Here is a 26,548-nt window from a genome sequence, read left to right as displayed (position 1 = left end):
CCCCCCCCCGCCCCCCACCGCCCGAAACTCCCTGTTTGGCCACTTACAGCAGATTCCACCATGGAGGTGATGACATTATATCAAAATCTGATCATCATGATCATATTATCATACTGCTACTGCCAAACCACTGAAAATCATGGCCCACCTAAGGTGACAAAAACCTTAATTGAGGATCACAGAAGGGGTGATCTGTGTGGTAGCCTGGCAGGTGGGGGATGGGGAGTGTTGATATCACCAGAGATGGGAAGAAGGCAGAAAAACTTCAAAAGTAGATACAAGACCTTAAACACTAGACTTTGGAGGTTTTTAGTACAGTGTTCAGAGATTCATTTAATACCATATTAAACTGTATTCTGACATTCCTGCTGCAGAAATTAGGTAAATGTGTACAGTATTTTTATGTAAAAAAATGTGCGCCTTTTTAATTTGCTAGCTGCGAAGTATTTGCCAGAAAGAAGCAGCAGGCTGTTAGTTTGAATGCAGTAGCCTCACCCAAACACTTTGGGAGTCAGGAGATTTGCATTTGAAGGAAGGACCTGCAGGAGAAAAAAGTGACTTTTTTTTTTTTAATTTAGAGCTAGGGGTTTGCCCTTGGATGCATCAAGGCAGGAAAAGTAAGTGCCCATCAGAACCTCCTTCTAGAAGTTAAAGGGAGCTGATGAGTAGGCAGCCTACCTAGTATGCTTACCTCAGGTGGCCACCTGGGTCCACTCATGAGTGGAAGTGGGGGAAGTTCAGCAAGGAAGAAATGGGTTGAATTTGACATGTTCCATTAGCACCCGTTGGCTTAGCCCGCACATGCTAGGGATGAGTGAGTAAGAGGAACGGTTGGCTGGTCAGAAGTGCAGAGAGTTGTGTGGACTCATTAGTTTATGGGCGGAGCCCATTGACCTAGCTTGAATGGCTAGGAATGAGCTGGTCAGAATGCGACCAAATGAAGAGAAAGATGTTTGACACTGTGAGCTAGTGTAGATTGCTGCAATTTGATGGCTTGCTGTGGACTAGACTTGGTATATGGATGCAGATGCTCAAAAGTTCCAACTTGAACAGAAGATTCTTCAAGACCAAGAAACATGTTTTTCTCCTCAGAGCACTGATTTGATGGGGATGGGCAATTTAAATGTTGGCTGTCTAAAACGAGGAGGGGATGAGGGGGAATAAAGACATGAAATGGCTGGCTTACATGCTTTTGTGGGTGTGCCCACACTCAGATTGAGGGGTACACAGGAAGATCCCCACTGAATAGATCGCTGTTTTTCTGATGGGTCTGGGGAAGAGAAGGCGGGGGAAGATGCCGATAGGATTATATGATTCATTTGTGAGTGTTGGTCGTTAACAAGGTTAATTGTAATTGTAAAAACTGTTAATTGTAGAAGCTCTAAGTGTGAAGGAAACCGTGGTGGCGTAGTGGTTAAGTGCTACAGCTGCTAACCAAAGGGTCCACTGTTCAAATCTGCCAGGTGCTCCTTGGAAACTCTGTGGGGCAGCTCTGCTCTGTCCTGTAGGGTCGCTATGAGTCAGAATCGACTCAACGGCACCGGGCTTGGGCTAAGTGTGAAAGAGCGGACCAAGGGGGAGGCACTGGTGAACTTGAGTACAGTGGCTGAATCTAAAGTCCCTTAAAGGTTTTGCTGTGCTGATACCTTGTTAGTTTCAGAGCAAGGGAACGATCTTCTCAGTTAAATTCTATCAGACACCAGAAAGGGTGAAGCTGAAATCACTCTTGGAGAACCTCACCAGATCAGATGGACACCTGTAGCAGACCTGAATGGCTGCTGGTACCTGGGTAACTTCAGCCTTAGGTCTCCTTTGCCCTACTGAGGGACTGATTTGTTAATGACTGTTTTGGACTGGTAAAATGATTGGGAGGGGGAAGTTATCCTCCAAGTATGAAGGAGCCTTGGTTAGAAAAACAAGGGGGTGGCCTGCAGTGCGATGGATCGCTTTTATATGCCCTTTCTCACCATGGTCTTGTAACTCTGCAAATAAGCTAATTGTGGCCCATCAAGGGGATTGGTCAGTTTTGCTACCCTGCTAGGCTTAAAAATGAGCCATCCAGAGGTGGGAAGAGAGGATCTCACCACCACCAAGGAAGAAGAGCCAAGAGCAGAGTTCGCCCCTTGGACCTGGGTCCCTGCGCCAAGAAGCTCCTAGAACCAGGAGACTGATGAGAGAGGTCTAACACTGAAGATGGTGAGAAGCAGTGGCAGAGAAACTGTGGCAGGAGACAGTGTGGTGGGCTTCCCATCCTATGGAGTGAGAACGCTGAGTTCCTTCTGGCAGGAGGCTTGCTGGTGGAGTAGGACCCATCTGGGCATTTCGTGGAGCTAGGTTTGCCAACTCATGGAGCTAGAGCTGAGTGCCTTTGGGTTGAGGCTTACTGGCAGAGTGGGGTACCTCTAGGTACTTACCACCAGAGCTAAAAGTGCTTGGTAACGATTGCCCAAGCAGGGCAGAGGCTGCGGGGCCAGAGAGAGGTGTGCCTGCGTCCTGAGAAGAGGCAGTCCTGAGCGAAGAACTGTGTCCTGAGAGTTCCTGAATTGTAACATGTCACTTCTCTAATAAGCCACATAATCATGAGTATTGTCTGTGAGTTCTGTGTGGCCACTGCAATGAATTATCGAACCCAGCAGAGAAGTAGAGAGTGCTGTGGGGAGGGACGGTTCATGTCAGAATTGGTAAAGATGGCAGAGAGATGAGGCATGTCTGAGTTCTGCCTCATAGGAATTAGTCTTGGGCTGTTGATCTTGATTTTCCATCCCTCTTGTGAAGCTAGAGGAGTCAGATGCCACCTCCATGCCATTTTTACACCATCTCACCTGGGTATTACTGGCACTAATCAAAAATAACAAATGTTGATGTTGTGGGGAGATTAGAACTATTACCCACTGTTGGTGGCGGGGGGTGTAAAATGGTACAACCACTTTGGAAAATGGTATGGTGCTTCCTCAAAATAACTACAAATAGAAATACCATATGATCCAGCAACTCCACTTCTAGGTATCTACCCTAAAGAAATCAGAGCTTTGACACAAATAGACACGCACACCCATGTTCATCGCATCATTATTCACAATAGCAAAAAGATAGAAGCAGCCTAAATGCCCATCAACAGATGAATGGATTAACAGACTGTGCTACATATACACAATGGAATGCTACTCAATGATGAAGAATAATGATGAATCTGCAAAACATCTCAGTGTGGATGAGTTTGGAGGACATGATGCTAAGTGAAATAAGTCAGTCACAAAAGGACAAATACCGTATGAGACCACTACTGTAAAGTAACAATATAAGGTTTACACACTGGAAAAAAAAGGTTTTTGAGGGTTACCAAGACGGAAAGGGGAGGGAGGGAAAATTACCAATTAGATAGAAAACACAAGTTAATATTGGAGAAGGAAAAGACAATACATAGTAAGGGGGAAGTCAGCATGGTACGACCAAGGCAAGAGAGAACACTGAAAGTAATGCAATGCAAGGATAAAGGGTAACTATGGTAACCTATAGCATAGATAATCCTGCAGCAATAGTATTAACAAACAATAATTTACGAATGGACAAATAGGTAGATACATACGCCAAGAAGCATGTAGGATGTAAGGGAACACACCCATCGGCACATTGAAATTTGGTGGTATTTCTGCATACATTGACTGTAGGTGTGACTCAGAGCACACAAGGGATATAGTTAGGGAAATGTCTTAGACATAACCAAATACCTTGGAGGATGAAGTTTCTAGGCTAAAAGATTCAGGGGACATCTATGTCAGTTGGCACAATATGGTACATAAAGACATTCTGCATCCTACTTTGGTGAATAGCGTCTGGGGTCTTAAAAGCTTGCGAACGGTGATTTAGGATAGAGCGGTTGGTCTGTTCCCGTCTGGATTAAAGGAGAGTGAAGAAAACCAAAGAATCAAGGGAATAATTAGTCCAAAGGACCAACGGACCACATGAACCACCGCCTATAGAACCCTGAGACCAACCAGAAGTACTAGATGGTGCCCAGCTTCCACTACCAAAACTGCTCTGACTGGGATCACAAAAGAGGGTCCTGAACAGAGTGGGAGAAAGTTGTAGAACAAAAAATCAAATTCACAAAAATGACTAGAATTACTGGTCTGGCGGGAGAAACCCCCAAGACTATGGCCCTGAAACACCCGTCTGACCTGAAACTGAAGCCACTCCTGGAGACCACCTCTCAGCCAAACAATAAACAGGCACATAAGATAAACAGGAACACCAGAGAGGAATGCAGTCCTTAGAGTAATCAATTATATGAGATAAAAGCAAAGGTGAGAAGGCAGGAGCGGGGTAGAAAATCAGGATGAAAGAAAATGGGGAACCCGGGGTGGAAATGGGGAGAGTGCTGACACATTGTGGGGAGTAAAACCAAGGTCATGAAACACTTTGTACACAAACTATTGAATGGGAAACTAGCTTGCTCTGTAAACTTTCACCTCTTGCTAGGTGTCGTTGAGCCAGTTCCCACACGTAGCGACCCTTTGTCCGACAGTGCGGAACACTGCCCGGTCCTGTGCCGTCCTCACGATTGTTACACTGGAGCCCATTGTTGCAGCCACTATGTCGGTCCCTTTCATTGAGGATCTTCCTCTTTTTTTTTTTGCTTATCCTCTTTTTCACCTAATGTACAAAAAAAAAAACATGATATACAGGTAGCCCCCGACTTAAAATGGGGCTCCCTTGTGATGACTCTGTTGTAAGTCGGTTCTGATGTAAGTCACGTACCTCTTTTTTTATCTTAATAGTTTTCATTGTTCCTGCCTTTTATTATCAGTATCTTTATAAATCTGATCTTTGAACATCAGCCAGTGAATACCTAAGCAGGATAGTATCAGCAAATTACGCACTGCAACATTTATGTAGTACACAGTACTAACAATGCGATGTACCAAAAAAAAAAAAAAACCCGTAACTCGCATTCGTTGTAGCTTGAGTAAGTAGTAAGTTAATTAACACTTAATGAAAAGAACCCCAGGCTGTTTGATGTTGATAAAATGAATTTATACTACTTTAGGATCCAGTTTATGCTATAGCTATTGCTCGTTTGAATTGAGAGCAATGTTGTATCACCCAGTTTAAATACTTATTCATAACAGGGCTTCAGATCATCTTTAGTTGTCTCTAAAAGTTGAATCAATTTCTTAAACGATGAATAGTCAGTGCTGTTACGATTTGAATAGTGAGAGTTGTGAATGATCAGTGCTTATAACAAATCACGTTCCTGCTGTTTCTTGAATAGCACTTAGGACTTACTAGGAACTAGCATCCTTTTTGGTGTTGTATTAACCTTTGGGAATGGTGGGAGAACAGCGTATTTTTTTTTTAAACCCTGTGTAGTAACTTTAGTAGCCTGGTTGGTGCAGTGGTGAAGTGTTTGACTGTTAACGGAAAGGTTGGCTGTGGCTCTGTGAGAGAAAGATGTGTCAGTCTGCTTCTGTAAAGATTTACGGCCTTGGAAACCCTATGGGGTTCATTATGAGTTGGACTCGACGGCAGTGGATTTACAGTAACTTTAAGGTATTTTTTCTTTATTGTTTTTTGAATCTGAAGAAGAAAGCTAGCCCCTAAAGCTAATGGAAAAAGAGAGGCACCTTAGGGAAGAGTAACCAGTTCTTGTCCAGTTGCCTCTGACTCACGGCGGCCTTGTGCTTGTCCGAGTGTGACTGAGCTCCATAGCGTTTTCAGTGGCTGATTGTTTGGAAATAGAACACCAGACCTTTCTTCCAAGGAGCCTCTGGATGAACTTGAACTTCCAACTTTTCTTTCAGTTAGCACCAAGCTTATTAACCATTTACACAACCCAGGGACTATCAGCAATAATATGTTGTGTATTCTTTGTAGTTGTTCTCAATTTCTTACCTGTGAAATTGAAGATTTTATCTGTGAAATTCCTAAAGTAAGTCCTTCATGGGACTAGGAAGCAACAGGGGAGATTTTCCCAGATCTTTTAAGTCATAATAATTTGATTTGCTCAAACTGTAATTAAAATCACAACACACACGAACTTAAAACTGCTGTTCTTATCAGCTGACCCTGGTAGGGAACTGAACTATAGCAATACTTGCAATATCCGCCCCCCCCCCCAAACTGTCCATTGCAGTTGAGTCGATTCCAACTCATAGCGACCCTATAGGACAGAGTAGAACTGCCCCGTAGAGTTTCCAAGGAGCGCCTGGTGGATTCGAACTGCTGACCTTTTGGTTAGCAGCCATAGCACTTAACCACTATGCCACCAGGGTTTCCACTTGCAGTATAGTTGTGCACAATTCTTTGTCTAATATCCTGGCTCCATCCATTATCAACTATGTGACCTCAGGCAGACTACTTAACTTTCTGTTTTCTCATCTAGAAAATGGGGAATAATACTAATCTTGGGATAGGGGAATGAAGTGAGTTAATATTTGTTAGGCGCTTACAGCAGTGTCTGACAAGCAGAACATTTTACGTGTTATTAGCTATCATTTGATAGAGTAGAACACTGTTCCCTTAATGGGGACCTACTCTAATACTTCAGATTACATAAGGTGAACTTAATATTTCACTATCAGTAATGTATTAATTGCAACTCTGTTTTTTTCATGTGTTTGTGGTACGATTATAAAATGAGATACTCTGAAAGGCATGTTAGAGAACTAGTCATTTACAATTGTTTATATGTGTGTATCCTATAAAAGTTTGTTATCTAGATATAATAGGAGGACTAGTGCTACTAGTGTATAATCCCCAATTGGGTAGAAAAACTGAAGCTAATTTGGAAAACTACTATAGAAAAGTAGTCTTTTTTTAAAGATAGAGATAAAGTTAAAGGTTTGTTTCACATGGCGGGGGAGAAGGGAGGGATTAGTTACAGAAAAGTAACAATCTAAATCTGAGGAGATAGGGCTTTAGGGGAAAGAGATTTACTTAATATTAACGCAGAGATAGTATGTGTTTTGATTATATTTGGCAAAGGAATGAAAATTTACTTTTGAAACTTTCCCCTAAAATGTTAGCTCCTTTTGGTTATGCTAGTGAAGTTATATTTTTAGGGACTCATGCCTATAATTTAGCATTATCCCCTTAAAAGAAAAATTGGAATGTCCCTAACTCTGAAATGTCCATAGTAATCTAAATAGCTATGAATGGAAATTTAACTAAAATAATATATGAGGTCTTACAGGAAGGATTATCCTATAATTCTGTTTAGGTGATTTTTTTCTTTGCCCCAATTATTTTTAAATATAATTTTATTTCTTTGTTGTTGTTGAGAATATGGTCAGCAAAACATAGATCAATCCAACAGTTTCTACATGTACCATTTAGTGTCACGATTACATTGTTTGAGTTGTATAACCATTCCCACCTTCTTTTTCTGAGTTGTTCGTCCCCTATTGACATAAATTCACTGCCCCCCATGCCCCTGTTGCATCTTTCTGGTTGCTGTTAATCAATTTGATCCCATATAGATAGTTCTTAAAAAAGCGTAATGCTTAAGGCAGATATTTTTCCTAGTTGTTTAGGTAATTTTTATGGCAGGTGAAACTGATGGAAGGGAAAATGTAAACAAAATTTTTAGAAATCAAATGAAGTAATTTCATCAGTGCTTAAAAAAATTGAAGGCAGAGAATATGAAAGACTTTGATAAGAGCAACAAAATCCTAATGATATGCTATTGATAAAGGAGAATGTCTCATTTTATCAACAGTGATGTAATTCGTATTTATTAAGTATGCATGTTCTGTTCTGGATAAACAAGTTTAGAATTTATCTTAAATATTCTATTAGCTCTATTGATAAATAATTAGCAATTAGTTTTAGGAGGAAGGCATTTATGTTTCCCTCTGGTAATATTTTTAATAGAAATCTCAGCATGCCCTGAGTTATTAATGCTTGACAAATATTGATTGTGGATTCCAAGTAAGATGGAATCCTTCGTCTCCTAGGGCTGCCATAACGAAATACCACAGACTGTGCGTTTTTAAAGAACAGAAATTAATTTTCTCACAGTTCTGGGGGCTAAAAGTCTAAATTGGTGTATTGACCATATTGTTCGTGCTTCCATGCCTATTTCCTAGCTTCTTTTTTTAGTGGCTCCTGGCATTTCTTGGCGTTCGTTTCCTGCTTACATGTATATTTTCACATGGTGTCTTTCCCGTGTGTCTCCCTATCTCTGTTGTTCTCCCCTTTTTTAACTCACCATTCAGAAGGGATTAGGATCCACCCTACTCTGTATGATTTCAATGATACTATCCTCGGTGGCACAGTGGATAAGAGTTTGGCTGCTAACCAAAAGGTTGGCAATTCGAATCCACCAGCCGCTCCTTGGAAACTCTATGGGGCAGTTATACTCTGTCCTGTAGGGTTGCTATGAATCTGAATCAGCTCGATGGGGCAGGTTTTTGGTTTATCTTCAAAGAAAGACTGTTTCCCCAAATATGGACACATTCACAGGTTACAGGGATAAGAACACATCTTTTTGGGGAACACAATTCAATCCGCAGTGGTCATATATTGTTGTTGTTGTTGTTGTTAGGTGCTGTTGAGGCGGCTCTGACTCATAGCGACCCTGTGCACAACAGAATGAAACACTGCTTGGTCCTGTACCATCCTCACAATTGTTGCTGTGCTTGAGTCCATTGTTGCAGCTGCTGTGTCAGTCCATCTTGTTGAGGGTCTTCCCCTTTTTTTGTTGACCCTGCATGTTACCAAGCATGATGTCCTTGTCCAGGGACTGATCCCACCTGACAACATGTCTCACCATCCTTGCTTCCAAGGAGCATTCTGGTTGTACTTCCTTCAAGACAGATGTGTTCATTCTTTTGGCAGTGTATTCAGTATTCTTTGCCAACACCAGAATTCAAAGGCATCAGTTCTTCTTTGGTCTTTATTACGCATTGTCCAGCTTTTACATGCATATGAAGGGATTGAAAACACCATGGTTTGGGTCAGGCGCACTGTAGTCCTCAAGGTGACATCTTTGCTTTTTAACACTTTAAAGAGATCTCTTGGAGCCGATTTGCCCAATGCGATGCGTTATTTTGATTTCTTGACTGCTGCTTCCATGGATGTTGATTGTGGATCCAAGTAAGGTGAAATCCTTGACAACCTCAATCTTTATTCCATTTATCATGATGTTGCTTATTGGTCCAGTTGTGAGGATTTGTGTTTTCTTTATGTTGAGGTGTAATCCATACTGAAAGCTGTGGTGTTTGATCTTCATCAGTAAGTGCTTCAAGTCCCCTTTACTTTCAGCATGCGAGATTGTGTCATTTGCATAACGCAGGTTATTAATGAGTCTTCCTCCAATCTTGATGCTCGTTCTTCATATAATCCAGCGTCTCGGATTATCTGCTCAGCATCCAGATTGAATAGGTATGGTGAAATGATACAACGCTGACACATACCTTTCCTAACTTTAAACCATGTAGTATCTCCTTGTTCTGTTCAAAAGACTACCTCTTGATCCATGTACAGATTCCTCATGAATACAATTAAGTGTTCCAGAATTCCCATTTTCCCCAATGTTACCCATAATTTGTTAAAACCTATGCAGTCCAATACCTTAGCATAGTCAAGAAAACACAGGTAAACATCTTTCCGGTGTTCTGTTTTCAGCCAGGATCTATCTGATATCAGCAATGGTATCCCTGGTTCCATGTCCTCTTCTAAATCCGACTTGAATTTCTGGCAGTTCCCTGTCGGTAGACTGCTTTAGCTGCTTTTGAATGATCTTCAGCAAAATTTTGCTTATATGTGATACAAATGATATTGTTCGATAATTTCTGCATTCGGCTGGGTAACCTTTCTTGGGAATAGGGATAAATATGGATCTCAATACTTCCAATATACAAGTATTTCTACTGAATATAATGGCAAGTTTACACTATTTCAGGTACTCTTATGTATTAAATCTATCTTACGGGCTAGCCTAGGAGCTTTTTTTTTTATTAATTATACTTTAGTTGAAGGTTTATGGAACAAACTAACTTCTCATTAAGCAGTTAATACACATACCAACCCCATGACATGTCAACAGTCTCCCTTCTCGACCTTGGGTTCCCTATTACCAGCTTTCCTGTCCCCTCCTGCCTTCCAGTCCTTGTCCCAGGGCTAGTGTGCCCCTTTAGCCTCGTTTTGTTTTATGGGCCTGTCTAATCTTTGGATGAAGGGTAAACCTCAGGAGTGACTTCATTACCGAGTTAAAAGGGCGTCCAGGGGCCATACTCTCGCGGTTTCTTCGTTCTCTGTCAGGCCAGGAAGTCTGGTCTTTTTTTGTGAGTTAGAATTTTGTTCTGCATTTCTCTCCAGCTCTGTCCATGACCCTTTATTGTGATCCCTGTCAGAGCAGAGCAGTCAGTGGTGGTAGCCAGGCACCATTTAGCTGTACTGGACTCAGTCTGGTAGAGGCCATGGTAGATACAGTCCATTAGTCCTTTGGACTAATCTTCCCCTTGTGTCTTTAGTTTTCTTCATTCTCCCTTGCTCCCAAAGGAGTGAGACAAAGGGAGTTTTCAGATTAGCCTAGGAACTTTAATGCCATTTTATAATGCTTACTTCTACAACAAAGCTCTTAGAAAGAGCCATCTGTACTTCTTGTCTCTAATTGGTCTTCCATCCTCCTGAAACTGAACAGAGTTTTTTTCTCCCTTCTCTACTGAAACAGCTCTTGTCAAGATCATCAGTGATTACTACATTGTTATTAAATCCAAGAATCATTTCTCAGTCTTCACCTTAGTTGAGGAGTCCCTGGGTGGTGCAAACAGTTAAGTGCCTTGGTTATTTTTGCCAAAATGTAGACCTAAAATAATCAGTTTTCATTAAGATTTTTAGTTTATATCAATAAAAATCTACAGGAGTTCATGTTTCATTGAAGGTGGTTATAGTCAGTGTTCTAAATGATTTTATTGTTTCTTTTTAAAAAATCACTCTCCTGAAATGAAAAGAAAGTTCAGTTGATCTGTTCTCTTAGTTTCACTTAGAAAATGCTGATGCTCTAGTGGTTAGTTGGGTAAGTGCTTGGCCGCTAAGCGAAAGCTCAGCAGTTCAAAACCATCTGTGGCTCCATGGGAGAAAGATGTGGCCGTCTGCTTCGTAAAGATTTACAGCCTTAGAAACTTTATGGCGCAGTTCTACTCCGTCCGTTAGGGTCGCTATGAGTCAGAATCGACTTGATGGCGATGGGTTTGCTTTGCATTTATCATCATCGATTTAAAGATGTTTGTCTCTGCTGAGAAATGACAATTCCTGCCATGTCCATTCTTCACCATTGCATGCCTATTTTGTTTTTCAGTGTTGTTTGCAATAAAGTTCCTTGAAAATAGAAACTGTTTCTTGGACTTCTGTAGCTCCTGCCTACAGTGATATTTTGTGGCTACTACAGATATTTTAGTAATGGTTGACTTTTAAAGCCTAAGTTTAGGAGTAGCAGTGTCAAGTGAATGTTGCCTTCTTTTGCATCATATATAGTACCTACACATAGGCACAATTGATTCAGGCTGTCAAAGAGACGTTTAAGGCATTAGACTTTGTCCCACTCTGAATCGACCATTGGATTTATTGACGAACAACTATAATTGAAGTTTCATATTGCTTTCAGCTTATAACTCATCTTGCTCAAAAAACATTCCCTATTTTTCTTATTGAATCTATTCAAATCAGGTTGTCATGCTGTCTTTATTCCCTTTTTTGGGACATTTAGAATAAAATAGTTTATTTTGAAAAGAATACTCCACGATGAGGAACAGTGACTGCTCCATAAACAGATTTTTGACTCTTACACATTATTTACATTACCTTAGAGAGGTTCAAATCTCATGCTCTCTTTTTGGGCCAGTGGGCTGCTTCTCATCTGTATCTGTTTTTTTTCTTCAGATATTAGGATCAAGGAAGAGGAACCTGATCCTGAAGAGTGGCAGCTCAGTGGTGATTCTACATTGAATACCAATGATTTAACACATTTAAGAGTACAGGTGGTAGATGAAGAAGGGGACCAACAACATCAAGAAGGAAAAAGACTTCGAAGGGTAGCTTGCACCTGTCCCAACTGTAAAGAAGGTGGTGGGAGGTATGCACATATGAAACATACTCTATTTTTTTTTTTTTATATATAAAGAGTGCTAATATCACCCTAATGTTGAAAGTACTGCATGCCATCATGCTACTTAATATGGAAAAGTATTCGTTACATGATCATTTTGGATGTGTGTCTGTATGAGTGTGGCAGAAAAGGTTACAGAACAAAATATATGAAATTGAATTTTCAGATGTAAATGACTTTTTGAAAAATTGAAATTATTCAGTTTGCATTTTTTAAAAGTGTTAGCTGATGCCATTTAACAGGTTTTGAAAAATTGAAATTATTCAGTTTGCACTTTTTAAAAGTGCTGGCTGATGTCATTTAACAGGTCCATGTCAGAATTTAGCCTGTTCGCAAACCAGCAATGGGACTTGCTAAAACACAGATAAAAAGTTGATTCTTAGCTTAAGAATGGAAGTAATATAAAAATAAGTTACGAATTTCAGAAATAGTCGATAAGCATAAGCATTTCCATTTTAAACAAATATGAATAATAAGTCTTAATGGTGAAATTTTTTGAAAAGTGAGACTGTAGTATTTCAAGCCAGTGTTGTAAAAATAAGTTTTAAGACAGAATAACATGACAGGAATAAACTGAAAACAGATTACTAATGTGATATATTAAGTGTGAATAGCTAAAGTTTAACGATGAAGAGGTCGAGACTCTGAGATCATACTTAAAAAACAAAATCCTGCCCTATGTTGATTATAAGGAACGCCTCAAATGAATTGTCAAAGGAATATTGAAGATAAAGGAATAGAAAAATGATTTATTAGACAAATGCTAACAAAAAAGAATTTATATAGCAATGTTAATATCAGGCAGGGTAGGATTAAGGTAAAAAGCATCAGATAGATGCAGATAAATTTCTTGTTAATAATATGAGATTCTGCCAAGAAGATTTAATAGTCTTGGTGCCTCTTCGCACAGCTTTAAAATATAGAACAAAAGTTTATAACTCAGATTGTTTAAAAAGCTGAAGATATACTAACCAAATCCCCTGTCATAGTGAAAGGCCTTAATACACCTCTCAGAAATACACAGTTTAAGTAGAAAAATAATGAGTAAACGTGTACTATTAACACAGTTAACTTTGTCTTTGAGTTTGTCTTATTAGCTGATTTGCATACCGGCCAGTGATTTCGTTAATAAAATGGGTAATAACTGCCAACGTTGTCAGCTTGCTGTTTTTCAGACAATGTTATGTAAGTGAGGTGTAGAGAGGTCGAATGACCCTTAAAAGAGCACACACAACTGGAATTTTGGCCCGGTTTCTTTTTTATTATACTTTAAATGAAGGCTTACAAAACAGAACTTCTCATTAAACAGTTAGTACACATATTATGACATTGGTTAACAACCCCCCCAACATGTCAACACTCTCCCTTCTCAACCTGGGGTTCCCTATTAACCAGCTTTCCTGTCCCTCCTGCCTCCTAGCCTTTGCCCCTGGGCTGGTGTACCCCTTTAGTCTCGTTTTGTTTTATGGTGGGCCTAGTTTCTTACTCCAAACTTGTAACCGCTATACTGTACTACTTCCCAAGTGGATCTTCTGATGTTTAGATAATTTGTATTTACTGGCAACTAATTGTTAAAATTCCTATTTGTCCTGTAAAATGTTTTGATCCATTTAAATAGTAAGCATGAAATTCTGTGTATATAGTAATTTTCTCTGAAATTCAGTAATCATTTCAAAGGAGCTTTCAAGATAAATAATTTATGAAAATCAAATCTAATTGAAGGTCAGGGCCTGGCCTGTGTTTCACTTATTCTTTTATTTAAAGTGAAAATCTTTTACATTTATGTTTATAAAATTAATACATACTCATTAAAAATTCAGAGATATGGAAGAGTATTTAAAAAAAAATAACAAAACCACTAAAATCCTACCCCGCTTCAGGATAACCACTGTAACATTTTTGTAGATAATCCTTTTAGACTTTATAAATACTTAAAGTAGAATCGTCTTATTCTCACTATTTTACATGTCTGCTTTTGTTCTGAAAAATGTGACCGAATTTGCAAGTCTATATAGAATCTACATCTTTTTTTTGGCTGTACAATATAGTGTTCTGTGGAGCTCTAGAGGCACAGTGGTTAAAAGCTCGGCTGCTAACCAAAAGGTCAGTAGTTCAAATCCACCAGCTGTTCCTTGGGAACCTTATGGGGCAGTTCTGCTCTGTCCTGTAGGGTTGCTGAGTCGGAGTTGATCGGACAGCAACAGGTTTGGTTTGGTATAGTTTTCTATTGTGTGGATGTGTAATAATTTAACATCTTTTGTTGAGCATTTAGGCTGTTTATTGTCATCATTATAGTTCTTACACATATGTCTGATTATTACATTAATACAATTTGGCAAAAGTGGCATTGCTGGGTCAAAGGTAATTTGTTAGAAAGGCTGTATCAGTTTGTACCCCACAAATGGTGTACGGGAATATCTGCGTTCCCACACCCTTGCCAGCACTGGATATTATCTCCGTGCCCCCCCGCCCCCCGCCAGCCTTTTAAAGTCTGATAGATGAAAAATAGTATCTCAGTATTGTTATGTTTTTTTTTTTTAATTAGTGAGATTTAACTTTTTTGCATGTCGTTTTTTCTTTGTGAATTGTATTTTGTGACTGTTTTGTGTTAACTCTGTCATATGTGCAACTGCATTTTGCCCAGTTCTACATTGTCTTTCATCTTTGTTTATGTCAGTGGTTTGCAAAATGTATTATTATGCAAGTAAAGAAAGAGTTCCATCATTTAAAGTTAAGTCTTCTGTATCTCAAGGATTATAAAAGTAATTATATTTTTTCTAGGTCTTTTGTGAGTTCACTTTTTGATAACTTAGTATTTTAAACAATCAAAATTGGCGTAAAAAAAAAACTAGATTTCTTAGAGCTCATTTGAACAAAATTCAGTTTATATATACCATAGGTACAATTATATCAATGACGATTGTTACATCTTATTAGTAAAAGCATAACATATATTGTAAGTTTAAAATATTTGAAAGTGTTCTGCACGGGTGAAATAGGTGTTACATTAAAAAAAATTTAAATATTGGCCTTTTTCTCAGCAATTTTCTTAAAAACAAAATAATATTGGGAAGGTGATGTCTTAAAAAAACTAAATTTTATTCACCTTTAGAGAGCTAAATTTTACTTGCTTACGTTTTACTTAAGGTAAGATATAAACAGAATTTTTTTCATTCTGCCATTTATTTGATCATTTAGCCAGTTTTTACTGAGCAGAACCAACATTCAAAAAGGTTTTAATCTAGTAGAGGAGACAAATATTATAATAAAGTAGAATAAATTCTAAAGCATTATCATTATGTAGGTTTTGTGTAGCTTAAACATCAATTTGTATTTTAAAAATAATTTTTCAAAGTCTGTTTTCTTCTGTCAGCATTTTAGTTCGTGTCCTATTTCTCCCACCTGTACAAAAGAAAGACGGAAACAAAAGGATTTACTTAGTTTCTTTAGTCCCTCTATCCAGAATTTAGTTTATCTTAGCATTATTAAATTATTGGGAGCAAATTTAGGCACTCAAGACTAGAAACCTAAAACTTCTCAGGGTTATGTAGTAGGTATTACTAAGGAGCCCTGGCGGCACAGTGGTTAAAAGCAGTCGACTGCTAACTGAAAGATTGGTGGTTCTAAACTACCAGTGGCTCCGTGGGAGAAAGAACTGACAGTCTGCTTATGTAGAGATTTACATAATCTTGGAAACCCTATGGGGGGTCCGTATGAGTCGGATTCGACTATAAGGCTGTAAGGCCTTGGGGCCTTTTTTTTTTTTTTTTTTTTGGAAATAGGTATTAGGGTTTGGTTTGGTTTTTTTTATTAGTGGTGTGGTTATGTAAATCACGAGAAAATTTATGACTAAGTCTTTTCCTATCTGAAGTTTGTTGAGAAATTCACCTCAGTTCTTTCCCTTCCTTTATATCACATACGGTAAATGCATATCTAGTTCCTGTCTTTTTAAATAGGAACTTGAACCTAGGCCTTTCCCCCGAAATTATATATTTGTCCCTTCCTCCATTTTTTTTTTTTCTTAGATGCCTGTCCCACTTTCAAACTATGACTGTTTTGCTCTTGTGTTTCCTTATAATTCATTTGAAAATGTCTTTCCCTAACTTCTTGGTTCTTTGAGAGCCCAGATTTGTTGCTTTAATCAGTTACAGTCTTGTGTTTCGTGAGTGCTCCCAAGCTAGATTTTGCTAAGTTCATGAAATAGCACTTTCGAGTTTATAAAAACACATCGTTACACCTGAGTGACAGACTTAGAAGAGAAGCAAGAAGCCATTGAGTACAAGAATGAATTCAATTGGGTTCTCTGTGAAATTGCTATGGTGAATACAATATGTAAAATTGATTTGTACACCAATAACTAGAAACCTTGCTCTTTTTCTTAGGGCTATTTAAGAATAAAGTAAATTAAATGGAAACAATACTGACTTTGGTTAAGACTTTGGCATTGCAAATGAGCCAGAAAAACCTGTTTTACTCATCTCAACTCTTTGAAGAGAGTTTCAAGAGAAATTGGGGGTGGACTGGAGCAGAAACTAGAATTGTGTTAGATTATGACATCCTTGCCCTTGAGACAACAGCATGACTCCTCCTTGTCTTTACTTATGCTATTCCTCTGCCTGGAATGCCTTCCCTCCTTTCTATCTAAATCCTACCCACCTTCTCCACGAAGCCTTCTCTAACTACTGGAGCCCACATTGATGTCTCCCTGTTCAGAACACCTATGGCATCTAACAGCCAGCACTGCACCGTTTAGCACTGTTTGTCCTATGGCAATTTCACATGCTACTGAGTGTGAGTACATTAAAATATAAATGTGGGGAAATATGCATTTTTCCAGTAAAATTAGAAGAACGATAGGTATATTGTATACAGGAAGATTTGCAGGCTCTGGAAGGTTTATAGGATACACTGAGATTGTGAGATTGGGGGAGGGAGGGCTGGGGAGTTTTAAAAATGAACTTAAAAAAATCTCACAGAGAAGCATTGCAAAGTTTATACAATATGATTTTGAGAATCCATGTGTGGAAATGTCATATTTTCTAAAAATTTACTTTATTCAATAACTAGTCTGATTTTTTTGTTTTTAAAAGCCTGAGGAATAACATTTTGTATAGCTATTTAATACTATTCGAATATCATTTCTGGAATCAAAACAGTTTTCTTCTTGCTTAGTCTTAAGATACCTCCTTTAACCCATCTGAGCACATACTTTGCAAACCCTGTTCTTGATATCAAGTGCTGAAATATAACAGTCAGATTTGGGCATGTGGAGAAAACTTTATTATATTCACAATGTTGAAATGGTTAGGATATCTCTTGTATATAATATAATTTTGGATATCTTTGCATAGTTAATATGAAGGAAATTTTAACTGTAAATGTAATTTTGGTTTATACTTATTTCATATAGTGCTAAAGGAGCTAATGCCATAGCTTTAGCTAGATTTTTTTCTTTGACTTTATCCAAGTCAGTGTATATTCAGAGGTGGGCCATACAAATACACGAATATGCTTAAATTGTGTTAACTTAAAGTCTGCTTAAGCTATCTATGTTTCAGTTGTGCCTGTGATCAATTATGCATTCAATCTTTGATTTATTTATTTTTTAATTAGATGACATCATGACTTTTGAATAAAGACCATTCAAGTACCCATACACCTAACTTAGTTGGATTGGGCCTATGCATAGAATTTGTAAATGGTTCTGATAGACTAGTAAATAACTTTATTATACAGTTTTTATGTATGAATGTCATTTTAATAACACAGTTTTTATATATGTTTACATATTTGGACAGCAGTATCACATTGATTCTTGAGTAAAAATAATAGATAAAACCTCTATGTTTGAAATACATAGATTTTATTTAAATTGATTTAAAATGGTCTTGGTTTCCAGTCGACCCTCACTGCCTTCTATTTGAAATTCAACATGAGGGTATATGATATAGTGTTAATGACCATTTGAATATTTTCAAATAAGTATATATTATTCTGTGTGTGTTTTTTAGAGGTACCAATCTTGGGAAAAAGAAGCAACACATTTGTCACATACCAGGATGCGGTAAAGTCTATGGGAAGACCTCACATCTGAGAGCTCATCTGCGTTGGCATTCTGGGGAGCGTCCTTTTGTTTGTAACTGGATGTTCTGTGGTAAAAGATTCACTCGAAGTGATGAATTACAGAGGCACAGAAGAACACATACAGGTTACTGATGCTTTTAATAGATTAAAATGAATACAGTAGGGATATGTACATCTTTGAAATTTTCTTTTAGCATACTTAAATGAAAGAATTGAAAATATATATATAACTAATTATATTAATATTCTATCTTTAGTAGTACCAGTTTTAAAACACTAATTTCAAAGAACAAGCCGTCATGGCTCATCTTAGGAAGTTTAATTTTGTGCAGACTGTGGTTAGTTTTTGTTGATACTGTTGAGTGTCTTGGGCCACATTTATACTATTATTTATTTTGTTAAAATTTTTAATTAGTTGTCTGCTTTTACTCATGATCCTTCATTCCCATTAACACTATCAGAAAGAATAATCCCTTCTGACAAGTTCAGTCATTTTCCATTGTTTTAGTATCTGTGAGGTAAGCAAAAGACATTACTTCTGTTTCACTGAGGAATAACCTAGGCATTGTTGTTGTTATGACTCTTTTTCTTTTATCTGATTGTTCTTAAGATAGTGTTGTGTGGTTATTACATGAAATGCATCTGGGACTGACTCAGCCTGAAGCCTAACTTAATATAGCTTGGAGATGTTTTTCTCCTGATACCATGTAAACGATCTAGGTGCTCAATCAGTCAATGCTTAACACTGGAGAATTAAAAATACATTATGTATTTACAGCCCCTAGAGAGCTTAGAAGGAAGAAGCATGGTAAAATGAAGAGCATGGGTTTTTAAGCCTACCAGATCTGGATTCAAATCCAAGTTCTCTATTAAGCAAATAAGCTCACATCTCTGACTGCTTTCACACCTCCTATATTGACTTTAAATATTATATGAAATAATTTGAGACATATGGAGTAGTACACAGATGCTCTACTTGTTTTATTTCCTATCTCTTTCATCAGGTAGCTAGAGACACAAGGTTTACCTGCATGTAAGTGTTCCAAGTAGTCTAAGAAAGTGAACGGTTTTGTGTTATAGTCTGTGCTGCTTTGTATAATCAGAGCCAGAGATGATTATAGCCTGAAATAATAAGGTGTAGCCATTGGTGGTGGGCTGGTACATTAGACCTTAAGGTAGCCCTAACAGAATTTCCCTCGGTGGAATTTGATCAGCAGAATGTAAAAAAAAAAGAATAACAGAAAAAGGGAACAAGGTTTATGATCAAATAAGTGTGGGTTACAAGTACTTTCACTGCAGCATATCTCTGTTGGGACCTTTAATTGGATGCTAAAGATGACCGTGGATCTTTTTGTGGGGGAAGGGATGGACGTAGAATGTATAAAAAAAACCCGTTGCATTTTCTAAACCCAATCAATCCTTGTTTGTCATGGAACATCTCTCAGGACTGATGCTCTAAGATCAGGGAAACACTTCCAAAACGAGTAAGATATATGTGAATAGAAGAGGTGAAAAACTATCTTGTAATTAGAACAACATGTGTGAAGATGGAGTTTTACATATTTCTGTTGAGTATGGTTGTGCCACATTATAGAGGTTCTTCTAAGTTAGGCAGGGAATATCTGAACTATTTGGTTGTTGGCTACAAGTTTCCCTTGCATTCCTACACCACTTAGTACAATGGTGTTTTGTAATGTAAATAAAATGGGTATTTAAGGAAAATTTGTCTAGCGTTGATTGTTGGATTGGAGAGAAAAAGTAGGATATCATTGCAGTAATTCAGACATGAGGTCTGAGGACCTACCTAGAGTAGAGGTGCTGGAACAAGAGCTTTTTAAGACATTTTGAAGAAAATAATTGTTTACTAGATTTTTGTTTATTGATTGATTTCTATCTGAACTCCTTTTAGGTTAGCCTTTTGCCTTCTCTTATAGTAATTCTCTTGCTAAGTGGGTCTTCAGTATAACAAATGTTGAGCCTATCTTTTGTACTTGAAAAGTTTATTTATGGTGGGCAATAAATTTAGACACCAGGGTCTTATTACTAACTTGTAACAATATACTGATAGATTAGGCTTGCTCTTGATATTTCCAGCTGAAATCACATCAGCTAGCTGTCTCTATTAATTCTTGGGATAACTCAAATCTCCTTGGACCTCAAGCTTGCTTGTCTTTTAGTTTAATCCAGAAGTACTCTGTTTAGTTACTTGAATTCAGATTTAACTGTTGAAGATTTAGTATTATAGATATGGCATATTAACATCCTAAATATAGTTTCAAACAATGTACTTTTTATTTAGTGGTTAAATAGGTGTTACAGGAGATGGTAATATTTAAACTGGTGTCTTGTAATATACCGGTATTGCAAAATTTTAGCATAGTTGACGCATTAAAGTCAAATTTGAGTATCCCATGTATTTAATAACTTTGAAGGTTGCTTTTCATCAAAAAATAAAGGTGACAGATTTATTTTGAGGAAGAGCTATCCTTTGAGAGCTTGTGGGAATAGCTCATGAACCGAATACAATTGTAATAGATCTTCCCCATCCATCGGTGTTGGCTTACTTTGTTCGAGAGGATGATTTGTATATTAATGTTGAATTTTTAAAACTAAGTGACTATTTTATTTTGTTCCTAACAGGTGAGAAGAAATTTGTTTGCCCAGAATGTTCAAAACGCTTTATGAGAAGTGACCACCTTGCCAAACATATTAAAACACATCAGAATAAAAAAGGTATTCACTCTAGCAGTACAGTGCTGGCCTCTGTGGAAGCTGCGCGAGATGATACTTTGATTACTGCAGGAGGAACAACACTTATCCTTGCAAATATTCAACAAGGTTCTGTTTCAGGGATAGGAACTGTTAATACTTCCGCCACCAGCAATCAAGATATCCTTACCAACACTGAAATACCTTTACAGCTTGTCACAGTTTCTGGAAATGAGACAATGGAGTAAATACTACGCAAATACTTATTCATTGTGGTTATTTTTATACAGTAGTGAGAAGAATATTGTTCCTAAGTTCTTAGATATCTTTTTATTGATGTGCAAAAATTTTTGGATTGACAGTAACTTGGTTATACATGACACTGAAATGCCTTACTTTGTATGATATTCCATAGTATATTAAAAATGGTAAAATTGCATGGGTTTTGTAGGTACTTTTGGAATCTAGAAGAAATGAAATTTTACCAAGTTATATAAAGAGAAAATTGAATTTAACAATGCGAATGGTAGTCTAACCAAATGCATCAATCCTGTGTGGTTTAGTGTAAAAATGAGAACATGTTGGTATTTATCTATTGTAAGATAAAAAGTTGGTGGGTGAAAGAAATCATGTTATGATAAAAAAATTTTTTTGTAATTTTCTTGATGACTGGAATTTTTATTATGCATAACTGACAAATCAAGTTTCCAAGCAAATGTTACATAGTGTAGGCTTTACTTAGCTTATCAATTTGTCATTTTGAAGCTAATTCTTTTAATTAGGTTAACTATGTACAATATTTTAAGCATTACTCTTGTAAGATTTTGAAAACTACATTTTAACATGGAACTCTAGGGATAGTCACCTTTTAAATCCTGTTGAAAAGCCATGTTTAAGATTTAATTTGCCAAAATAATGTCTCGTTAATATTCTTTCAATAACGAAGTTGGGCAATATAACCAATGTTTAAAAAAGTTTAAAATGTATAGGTTGAGGCATTTGGGTGGTAAGAAAGATGTTATAGTGAATTATCCCTTTTCTTGAATATTGGAGGACCAAAAAAATAAGGTGTATTGCGTCTTAGCAGTGATTTTTACTCAATCTTGTTTCCAAAAACCATGTCTGCCAGGGCCTTAAAAGCCATCATGTAAATTACCAGTAAAGTATAATAACATATGCAAACATAACAAAATCACTTCCATAGTGACAATACTCCAACCATATGGATATTAGTCATAGAAAACTAGAGGTTTTATGATATTTTTTTAAGGGTTTTTTTTTTTTTTTGTCTTGTCTAGGTAGTCAGTCTGCACTTAAATATCAACCATTTTTCTTTTTTGCTTCTTCCCTTAAAATTTATATGTATCCAGTACATTTAATTGAGAAACATATGTTTTTATTATGCTGTATTTTCTTTTTATCTTTTAATTATTGTTTATATTTTCAGTTATTAAAATGTACAAAATAAAATTACATTGCTGGTCGTCTTGTAAGAGCTATATAATTTTCCTCAATGTATACTTACAACTGCAACAGTTCACCTATTTGAAAAATTTGGAATTCTGTTCATTTGTTATTCTTAAGACCACCTCAAATTTAAAGGCTACCTTATTGTACGTTTAAAGTGTATTATAACAGTGTGGTAGTTAATAAAACACTATTTTTTTTTTTCTTTTGAGTTTGTTGTATTCCTATGCATTTAAAATATTGCAGTGGTAGGGGTAAGAAAATTTGTGTGGCCTTTCATCCCAGCCCTTCATTCTTCTATGTGTCAGGCACTAAAATTATTGTAAACAGGTATATTTATTTCAAAAGGAATGTGTGGAGCCATTGGCAGCTTACTAATTTTTCACCTAAGAGGGAGTGTGTAAGATGTAACTTAGGAAAAAAAAAAAACCTTTTAACCCTTAACTCATTGACTCATCAGTTTTATCATTGCTCTTTTGCAAACCTTTTTTGCTTCTCCTGTTAAAACAATGCAGAATATTTTGATTTATCGAAAACCTGAATTTAATTAAGACTCCTGAGAAAAGATAACAGAAGCCATGTTTTGGTAACTGTGGCAAGAATTATTAGAAAAGATTGTGTTTTGGGTTGTGTATGTCTAATCATGATGAGGGCAAGATACCAGGAAAGGAAAAATAGAAAGTATGACTGTATTTTGGATATTTCAAAGTAAAAACCAAATTCTTTTTCATATATTTACAGTGGGGATTATGATTTTCATTGTCTTCTCCAGGTCCGATCTAAATAAACACTATCAGTAATATCTTTGAATGCATAGGACAACTTTAGATACACAAACATGGACAAAATTTTTCTAAATGTAAGACTGAAGTGTGTGATGTGAAATAGGAACTATTGGAATCATAGAAATGAATCAGTGGAATGCTCTGATGTTCTTTCAGGATTAGAAGTTGAACTTAAAAACTTCAGATAATCTCTAATTTTTTATTATTGAGGATTATATAAAGAGGCTTATGTGAGGAGGTTGCTCAGTTGAGCAAAATGCTCAGGTCAGAACATAAAACTTTTTAGAGTGTTACAGTAGATGTGTTTTTAAATAATATTGAAATTTTTATGATAAGTTTAGTGAGCATTTTTCATCCATGGGTTTCCAAGCCTATTTAAGAGTTCTTGGAGCATGAATGCAATGAAGAAAGTAAGTAGTCTTAAAAATTGTTTTTCATTTTTAAGATATATTGTGATTCTGTTAGGGGTATACCAGTGAGCTTTAGATCTTTTACCTAACAGAAGTTAGCATTCAGCCTCAGTGCAGGTGATTTTAAATATTTTTATATCAAAAATGTTAAATATACTCCAGAAACAATATGTGGAGAATTACTCTGAAGTCAGTTTTTTCCTAGTTATAAAATTTCTATTCTTGATATTATGTATAAGATTTTAAGTTCAAGCATACTCTTGAACTAATAAGTGTTTTGTCAACTGCTTTAATTTTTTGGTGCATATTCAGTATATTTACGTACAAATCTATCACATATTCTTACTAGTAGACTAGGTGTCTGTACTGTGTATACAGTACAATTTTTTTTTATCACTTAAAAAATCTTTTTTCCTAGATCAACACTTAATAACTTCCAGTTACTCAAAAAACACATAAGCAAAAAAAACTTTAAAAAGAACTACCCCTATTGCAATAAGTTATGTGACCTGTAAATAACTTTGGTCTTTCAAAATAGTGAAAATACTTAAGATACTTGGAAATACATGTGCATATAAGCTGACAGCATGACAGACATTTCATAGGAGATAGTTCTTAACCAGTGTTGTTATCAGAGAATGCTGGGAGGCAGTTTAGGAAATCCACTGACCTGCCAACCCTTTACTAAATCAGCATCTCTGGGGGTGAAGTATATTTTTAAACAGCTTCTCAAGTTGCTCTGCTGAACACTCCTGAGTGAAAATCACGTAAGTAGAGCAAGCCTCCCCTTTGAGTCTTAAAGTTCAAATCTTTATACTGCTTGATTAGGATTCCAGAATTTTTGTTGTATAAAGTTTTTTATTCAGTGTCGTTTGAAATTTGGGGGTTTTTATATGAATGATTTTGGAATTTATTAATAGCATTTGGTCTTAAAATTGACACATTGTTGCTTATGTTACCAGCTAGTAGACATTTTGGTTTTCAATTTTAATTATGTGAAGAAGTATCTTCAACATAAAGGAATTTTTTACTTAATAGTGCATGTAAAACTTGTTACCGTGAATTTGTAGTAAGTCTTTAGTTGTCTGACAATCAGTGTAAAACAAGGTAGCTTATATTTTGGGGACAAAACTTGATAGTTCAGTGAAATCAGCCTTTATTTAGTGTTGGGAAGACAAATACTGATTTGGCCACTTGTTCAGACAGATTGCATGCAGTTCAGTATAATTTAAATGTATACTAGTGTTTTGCAGAGGGAAATTCTACATGGAGAAGTATGGTGAACGGTCAGCAAAGGAAGTGGCATTAACAAAGGGTCAGTATGGTTTAAGAGGGATTGAGGAATTTGTGAGAGGTGAAGTGGAAAAGTTTCGGAGGAGAGGCTATTAAATTGTAGAGGGGTTCAGAATTTAATCTTTGCCTGATTCCTAATCTTTTTGAAATCATGAGCTTTTTCCTGAGAAAAATGTTAAATTCATTCAATGCCAGAGCATCCAAACGCTGCACTGGGAATCTGTGAGCTAAAGTACTGCACTTTGGAAACAACCACACTTAAGGAACTGGGGGAGGAAGGCTAGCAGTCAAGGCTACTGGTAAAGAAGTTGTAGTGTGGTGACAAACATCAAATGCAGTAGAGAGGTTAAGTCAGATGAAGAGTGAGAAAAGCCTTGATTTTGACAATAAGGAGTCACCTCCACATCTTTCTAAGCAATTTAAGAGTGTAAAAGTTAGACTGGTCAGTTGAGCGCGCAGGAGAAACCGCTATGGAGACAGCGTGGAATAGTGGTGAAGGAAAGATGGGCAGATGCTTGGTTGAGGAAGGTCTTGGAAAGCATTTTCTGACTATATGAAAGTGATTTTATATTGACTGTTAAGAGTATAAAAGAATTAAAATGATCTCTAAGCTGCCCAGAAATAACCATTGTTCATTTTGCTTTTCTAAAATGCATAGCAAAATCGGGGTTTAGAAGATACACAAGCTTTTTCTCCTATTTTTATTTGCAGTTATAAAATAACTTTTCTCCATAACAAATTTTTTGAATGTTTTTAAAAAGCTGCATGGTATGCTGTCATGTAACATGATTCATACCATTTCACTACTGTAAATTACAGTTATGGTGTTACAAACAATATGCTGCAAAGGGGATCTTCTCTGCCTCCTTCAGCTGTGTAATCTCTACCTTTTAATTCCTTTCTCTTCAAAATCATTGTTAAGCTACATATTAGATGTCTGATAATAGGTTTCTTACCTTCTTAGAACCTAATTTTCAGCTGTCGGAGAGAAAACATTGGTCTCACCCTTCTGGGAATATGGGAGAATGAAGAAAACTAAAGATACAAGGGACCCCAAATTCTCACAAAAAGACCGTACTTAATGGTCTTACTGAGACTAGAGGAATCCCGGCGGTCATGGCCCCCAAACCTTCTGTTGGCCCAGGACAGGAACCATTCCCAAAGACAACTCAGCAGACATGAAAGGGACTGGACAGTGGGTAGGAGAGAGATGCTGATGAAGAGTGAGCTAACGATATCAGGTGGACACTTGAGACTGTGTTGGCATCTCCTGTCTGGAGGGGGGATGAGAAGATAGAGTTGGAAGCTGGCAAAATTGTCACGAAAGGAGAGACTGGAAGGGCTGACTCATTAGGGGGAGAGCAAGTGGCAGAACGGAGTAAGGTATATATAAACTTATATGTGACAGTCTGACTTGATTTGTAAATGTTCACTTGAAGCTCAATAAAAGTTAAAAAAAAAAAAAAAAGATACAAGGGAAAGATTAGTCCAAAGGACTAATAGACCATATTTACCACCGCCTTCACCAGACTGAGTCCAGTACAACTAGATGGTGCCTGGGTACCACCGCCGACTGCTCTGACAGGCATCACAATAGAGGATCCCAGACAGAGCTGGAGAAAAATGTAGAACAAAATTCTAACTGGCCTGACAGAAACTGGAGAAACCCCGAGAATGTGGCTCACAGACGC

At 37.1% G+C, this 26,548-nt stretch overlaps 1 protein-coding gene across 1 annotated transcript in view; it reads left to right on the top strand.

Annotated features, from left to right (window-relative positions):
- The window catches only part of SP3 (Sp3 transcription factor), a 70,706-nt gene extending 48,132 nt beyond the window's left edge, over positions 1–22,574 (top strand). Inside the window, exons 5-7 of the mRNA XM_049887467.1 lie at positions 11,884–12,076; positions 18,121–18,317; positions 20,834–22,574. Coding sequence (XP_049743424.1) covers positions 11,884–12,076; positions 18,121–18,317; positions 20,834–21,150 — 707 coding nt within the window. The 3' untranslated portion in view covers positions 21,151–22,574. The remainder of the gene's footprint in view (positions 1–11,883; positions 12,077–18,120; positions 18,318–20,833) is intronic.
- The last annotated feature ends 3,974 nt before the right edge of the window (positions 22,575–26,548 follow it).

The sequence above is a fragment of the Elephas maximus genome, chromosome 6 (assembly GCF_024166365.1).
Source record: "Elephas maximus indicus isolate mEleMax1 chromosome 6, mEleMax1 primary haplotype, whole genome shotgun sequence".
Lineage (NCBI taxonomy): Eukaryota > Metazoa > Chordata > Mammalia > Proboscidea > Elephantidae > Elephas > Elephas maximus.
Note: the sequence above shows the minus strand (reverse complement) of the source record. Positions and strands in the feature narration are given on the sequence as shown.